The sequence below is a fragment of the Oxyura jamaicensis genome, chromosome 14 (assembly GCF_011077185.1).
Source record: "Oxyura jamaicensis isolate SHBP4307 breed ruddy duck chromosome 14, BPBGC_Ojam_1.0, whole genome shotgun sequence".
Classification (NCBI taxonomy): domain Eukaryota; kingdom Metazoa; phylum Chordata; class Aves; order Anseriformes; family Anatidae; genus Oxyura; species Oxyura jamaicensis.
Genome location: NC_048906.1, coordinates 17171780 through 17178567, shown reverse-complemented (window position 1 = coordinate 17178567; position 6788 = coordinate 17171780). Strand labels below are relative to the sequence as shown.

Sequence of the window (6788 nt, the reverse complement as noted above, 5' to 3'; positions counted from 1 at the left end):
CAATAAGCCAATGACAGAAAGGGTTATTTTTCAGCTTTTCTGTCAGTCCCTTAGGAAGAAGTGTTTTGGAGTATGTGTGAAATCCAGTATTGTGAATATCAAGTATCCTCAAAAGTCATAACTAGATAACTTTCAGGGTGTACAAAAGGAGGAAACCAAGCCATGCCAAATCCTCCTAAAGTAAAAAATTCTGATTTTGAAGAGAGCTAGAAGTTCCACTGCAGAAGGTTGCACTTTCACTAAGATACACTGTTCTAATCAGAGCTCAGGCAATGCTGTTCCCCGGTGCTGACAACTCCTGTGTCAGTCTCAATTACTCAGTCGTCCTCAGGAATGTAATGTGAAACGTAACAGGTGGCAGTTTGTGAGTCAATAATGTAGACAGTAAAATGTGCATCACTGAGGAGTCTTCTAAGGAAAGCAAGTGTGTATAAAATAATCTAGGAATGACCTTGATTTACATCCAGAAATCTCCTAAATGGGATGGTATAACATACCTCACCTTTCTTATTTTTTATTCAATTTCCTGTCTCATTCCTCAGTAATATAATGTACATAAGCCTCTAACAGATTGAATATGCTTCATTTCCAGCTATGTAAGCAATGATGAAATGGCAAAGATAAAAAGAAGCATTCTGAGGGCTTGTGGCTTAGATGTTAAAATGGTAGAAGTGTGATTTCTGGATTTACAGTCACCTTTCAAACCTATTGGCTCCAGTTGCCTCACCTGCACACAAGGATGGTACTCAGTGTTTTTGTGCTGCAGCTGGTGAACCTCCACAGTTAGAACACAGATGGTCAAAGTTTTCACTGCTGCAACTGCATTTTTTTTTCACTGTAGCTATTTGTTATTCTGCAGAAAAATGTGTTCCAGAAAGTGCCATGGAGATGAACTCATTACAAGAGTGTAACCAGTCTGATAAGCCCTCCATGTCTGCTATGGGTGATTGTATATTGGCATTGTGAAATGCATACACTACTTAGAATAATGCTAGAGGCCTTTAATATAGAAGCACGAAGTCAGTGTCTTGGGACTTGCATTTCTTTTTCAAATGTCTGTGATAAATAGATCATCTGAAAATAATTTAATGCTCTCTCATCTTGCCTTCAAAAGCTGTTAGGAAAGGGCAGCTGCTAGTGCTTTTCTGGCAAAGGGCCAAGAACGTTTATAGAAGAAAAAAAATCCTTGTAAACCAGCTAAGTTTAGTGGCCGTGGTGCCTTAATACAAGGGGGGTCAGAGATCAAGGTGAGGGTGTATAATTTGAGTTGCTCAGTTATCTGCTCACTCTCTCCCTCCAGAAGCACCTCCACGCTTGTGTAGCTCTGCAAGCATTGCTGGCTGCTGCAGCAGCAGCAGGAAGCCTTGGGAACCAGCATGGCTCGCCTGGACCAGGGAGGGCAGTGGGTTTAAGGCAGGGAGGAAAACACCAGCAGTGTTACAGAACAGAGATCAGATTCCTGATTCAGATTATTCAACTGAAGAAGTGCTGCCAGAATGACTGCCAGATTTTTTTGGTCTGGCTGAGTCAGAAGTAAACCTGGGAGGAGCTCACTGTATGTTGAAGGCTTCTAAAGGGTTCAGCTAAATACTGTTAGTTTGTAAGGTCTAGCTTTTAAAGCCTGCTAGTTTTAAATTCAAGTGTACGCTAAGAATGCTTGTTCTTTTTGTGAAAAATCCCGAGAAAGAAAGCATAACAGCATTATGCTTATTAAAGTCTCTTCTGTGCTTTATTTTTTTTAAAGTGTAATTTAGTTATGACAAACCTAAATGTGCTATTTTTTTTTCTTCTGTTTGTTTGTTTGTTTGTTTGTTCATCACCTCCAGCTGGAATTTGGCATGTAACCTGTTTATCTGAACATTTTTCTCTTGCTCTTTGGGTATCCCATACACACACAGGCATGTGAAATCGCACACAAGTAGACAATCTAACCAGTCACTCAGTCTGCTGTATCTTAAAGCCTTTTCCTAAAAAGGTATTAATATCACTGCTCAATTTGTCTTTTCTGGCTGCAACATTACATTGCGATACTGTGACTCACGGAAAACTGACTCCACAATCAGTAAGATTGTAAAGTAGGTATGTTTATTCAGCGCTGGGCAGCACGGGGGGTAGTCCCACTAAAGTCGTGCGCAACAATTTGCTCGCATGCATTCTCGTTTATCCCCTAAAATATTACATATGCATTAAGTTTCGCAACACACCTATACATATTCACTTCCTAGCTCCGCCTAGCCCAACTTCATATGCTAATTATCTTATCAGTCCTTCTGCGCTTGTGTAGTATTCTCTGGTGGCCGTCCGGGTGGTCGTCAGGTGGTCATCAGGATGAAGTAAGACGTCTTCCTCAGAGTTGAACTTTTAACCGCGTCTCCCTGCGCATGCTCCCTGAGCCCTTGGTCACAATCTGAGCCATAAGGTTGGTTTGATCCGGTTCTTGGGGTCCGAGGGGCTCCTGTTATCTTGAGGCCTTGCATGTTTATCTTATCCTTTGTAAACAGTCCTCCTTATCTTTGAGCCCTTGCTCACAGTCCGAACAATAAGGTTACATTCATCTGGTTCTTGGAGCCCCAGGGGCTCATCAGGAGGCCTAGGCTCAGCATAGGCCCAGTACATTGCAAATGTAGCACATATTAAACAATGAGTGTTGTCCATATATTTATTCTTAATCAGTCACTCTCTAATTTCTAATCCCGTGTTTCAGTCCCCCCTTTTCTGGAAAATCTTAGTAAATTATTTTACTTAATATAAAATTTTTCTTCCCAATCTCTATGAGATGTATCCCTCAATGCCTTGCCATGTACTTGCCAGCTTCCATGTCAAGGAAGCTAATATCGCCATTCGTTGTAACAATTTCCAATTCCAAACAAGCATTAAAAAAGACAATATTAAACTTATACCAACTAATACCAATAAAACAATAATTGGGTGACATAATGTGTTCAAAATTCCGGTTGCAGTTGGCCACCATCCAGAGAGGGCATCCCACCAGTTGTGATTTGTGTCTTGTTTTATTCTCTGCAAAACTCTGTTTATTTCCTTTGTATCATGATGGACAGTGATTAGAGTCTTCTCTCCATTTTCCTGAATGCTTTTTAAAATTTTGATCAGGTCTTGGTGTTTAACTAGTTGCTTCACTAATGTGAGGTTCATCCCAATAGGTGTAGGTAATAACTTGTGATATATTGTGTTGTTAGACTTGATCAACTGGTGGGATACCAGTGGTGCGAAATATAGAAAATCACATCCGATGATTCTAACAAAGTTACAAATACAAAAGTTAGAATGATTCCTGCTAGGGAGAGTTATATTCTCCTTATCTACTTCTACAAAAGCACAAGCAGTTCTTAAACACACACAGCCTTGACCAATATATACAAGCACAGTCTTTTGACTAGTATTTGGATGAATTTCAAAGTGGCAAACATCTTGCTCAGTGTCAAGACATACATCCTGAGCATCAATTGTGTCGCTTTCACAAATAAATCCTTGTTGTTCCCACATGATTCCAGATTTATAGACTGCCATTTCCCATTCCCCATCTGTGCCCATGTTCTGTGTTCCGAAGGATAGAGTACTGTCTCCTCATGGTTTAATCCTAGTGCAATGATGGGGTGGATAACATAAACTGTGGCATTACGTCTAGTAAGCACAAAGGCAGTAGCCACATTAACAATGGGATCATAGGTAAAATTTACCAGAGTCCACCAAGACAGGAATTTCCTCTCAAAATCATTGGCATTGTCCCAAACAGTCTTTCGGACTTCAACCGGGAAAATGCCTTCAGTTCCTTCCCTAATGATCAAGGCAGCTGTTGCCTGCATCCATAACTGTGCTTGTATACAACTAAGAGCTAAAGATACATTATCTTGAACCGTACTAAGTGCATCTATTATTAGTTTGTGGTCTTGGTCTTCAGCCTTTTCCCATCTTGGTAACACCTTTGACACTTGCCATTGGCTAGTTCCCAATGCCAATAAGGATGATTGTAGGGGCTGTTTTAGTTTGGTCAAATCACTTGTTGCTGTGGCCAACTTATTCATTAATATTTCTGAATCAATTCCATTTAAAACCCCTAATCCTGTTCCTAGCATTCCAGTTAAGTCTCTTCGTTTCCTATCCCTGAGGTGTGCCTGCTTTTGTGACCATATCGTCCAGCCAAAAACAGCTAATTGCTACAGTCTGTGTTAATATAAAATTATACCAACAATCTAATTTACCTGGGTGGATACAACCTTCTTATTGGCCACTTTTGGAAATTGGTTTTACTAAAATCTTCGTTACTTTCTCGTGGGTCGTTCCATTAATCATTCGGCACCCTATTTTAATTTCATCCCCTATGGTTCTTTGGTGTGTCCACTCTTCCCCTAATTTTTGCCATTCTGATGGAAATGGTCACCATTTGTTCACCAAACAACCACAACTTCTAACTTTCCATTAATGCTCTTATCCTCTATTGTTAAGGCTTCGGACCAAGGCCACTCACCATTCTCTATTGTCATAGAGGCACCTTCCAATTCTTGAATCACAATTACAACTATAAGCCACAAAAATAAAATGATTCTGTTAACTAAATTTTCTGCTAATTATATTACTAAATACTCCCGACCGTAATGTCCTCATTTTGTTCGACTAAGCTTCAGTTTCAGTTCACTGTCACCCGGCGCTACTTACCAGGGGGCTTCTGGAGCTTTCTTCACTCGAGAATGGTGAATCCAGGCACTCTGTTCCTTGATCTTAATTGCGGTGAAGGTAGTAAGGAGCACCTGGTATAGTCCTTCCCACTGTGGTTTCAAAGTTTTCTCTACAAGAGACTTAGCTACCTTTCAGGCTTTGGCAGTCCTCTGCCAAAAAAGAAAACCTCTGGCCATCCTGAAAAGGTATCTGTTAACACCAGTAAATATCAACACCCCCCCCTTTTCTTGGAAGTTTAGAAAAGTCAATTTGCCACTCTTGCCCAGGCCCATGGCCTTTTCCAATTTGAACCGGTTTTGGTTTGGGGGCATTTTTGGGGTTAGTCTGGAGACAAAGATCACATTAAGTTATTTGAGTGATGGTAGCATATAAGTTCCTGGCAATAATTTTTCCAATTAGATAGTTATACAAAGCATCTATTCCCCAATGTGTTTTCTGGTGTTTTTTTCTTTACCAGTGACTACAATAAATTGGAGGGGATGACTAGCTTCCCCTTCCCTTCTTTGGTAATAGCCCATCCCTCTTGGTTTATTTTCCCTTTTGACTTTTGATTAATTTTCTATCCTTTTTGTTATATACAGGCTTACCTTCAAGGGGAATCTGCCCATCTGGAATCAGGGCTCCTTCAGTTGCTACCTCACCTTCTGCTGCTTCTTTTGTCTCTCTGTCCGCCAGATCATTTCCTTCCTCCAATTCTGAGCTCACCTTCTCTTGTGCCTTAATGTGCATGATTGCTACCTTTTCAGGGAGCTGAACCGCTTCCAATAATCGCATTATCTCTTTCACATGTTTGATGTTTTTCCCTTGTGAGTTCAACAGTCCTCTTTCTTTCCAAATGGCTCCGTGTGCATGTACAACCCCAACTGCATATCTCGAGTCCGTATAGATGTTTATCTTCTTTCCTTTTGCCATTCCCAAGGCATGGGTCAGAGCAATTATCTCGGCCTTTTGTGCAGAGGTATCTGTTGGTAAAGGTCCGGACTCTATTACCTCTTTGCAAGTGGTAACTGCATACCCAGCATGTCGTTTTCCGCTGATGACATAGCTGCTCCCATCAGTAAACCAGATCTCCACATCATCAAAAGGAGTATCCTTCAGATCTGGACGGCTGGAGTAGGTAGCTTTGATGGTCTCCAGCCAGTCATGATGTACTGGTTCCCCTTGGTTTCCACTGAGGAAAGAAGCGGGGTTGACAATGTTAGTTACCACTATTTCTATCTACCATGATAGCTTCGCATTTCAAGAACCTTTGTGGGGAAAGCCAGTGACCGCCTTTCACTTCCAGCACTGCAGACACTGTGTGAGACACTAGCACAGTTATTTTCTGGCCCAAGGTGAACTTGCGTGCTTCCTGGATATTTAGCACCACTGCTGCAACAGCTCTGAGGCCATCCCTTGGCAGCAGCATCCAGCTGCTTAGAAAAATAAGGAACTGCCCTTCGATATGGGCCCTGGTCCTGTGCTAGTATTCCCAGGGCAATCCCCGTCCAGGCCACACATGCTTCTTCTGTCTGGGTGGTTATGAGGAGGTCATCTACATACTGCAACAGCCTGCCTTCTCCTGATGGGGCTTCCCAGGTCTCCAAGTCCTTTGCAAATAGTTCTCCGAACAAGGTGGGTGAGTTCTTAAATTCCTGAGGCAACCTTGTCCATGTGAGCTGTGTTTTGCGCCCACTCTTAGGGCTTGTCCAATCAAATGCAAAGGTTTTCTGGCTGGCTTCATGGAGAGGGAGGCAAAAGAACGTCTAAAATGGTAAACCAAGTTAGTTCTGGTGTTAAGCATTTTAATCAATTATCAGGCTAATTCCTTCTCTGTCTTCCTTTTCAAGGGGTACTGTTTAATTCTGACTGGCTGTTTTCCTTCCTTAAGTTTAATTTGTATTGGAAGTGCTTTTTTTTTTTTTTTTTTTTTTTTTTCTTCACCTTCCCTGGTACATTAGAAGATCATACTCCAGAAAACACTTGACTTAGGATTTCCTCACTAATTTCCTCTTTGGTCTCAATAGCTGTCAATATCAAACTCAACACTTCCACGTATCTTTGATCATTTACCTCCAGAATAATCTCCCCATTTTTAAATGAAATGGTTGCTT

At 41.3% G+C, this 6788-nt stretch overlaps 1 protein-coding gene across 1 annotated transcript in view; it reads right to left on the bottom strand.

Annotated features, from left to right (window-relative positions):
* Nucleotides 1-1939: 1939 nt before the first annotated feature.
* Nucleotides 1940-6788, bottom strand: part of LOC118174476 — a 25309-nt gene continuing 20460 nt past the window's right edge. The window contains exons 2-3 of the mRNA XM_035339828.1: nucleotides 5283-5866; nucleotides 1940-1953 (exon numbers count right to left, since the gene is read on the bottom strand). Of these exons, the coding sequence (XP_035195719.1) occupies nucleotides 1940-1953; nucleotides 5283-5866 (598 nt within the window). The remainder of the gene's footprint in view (nucleotides 1954-5282; nucleotides 5867-6788) is intronic.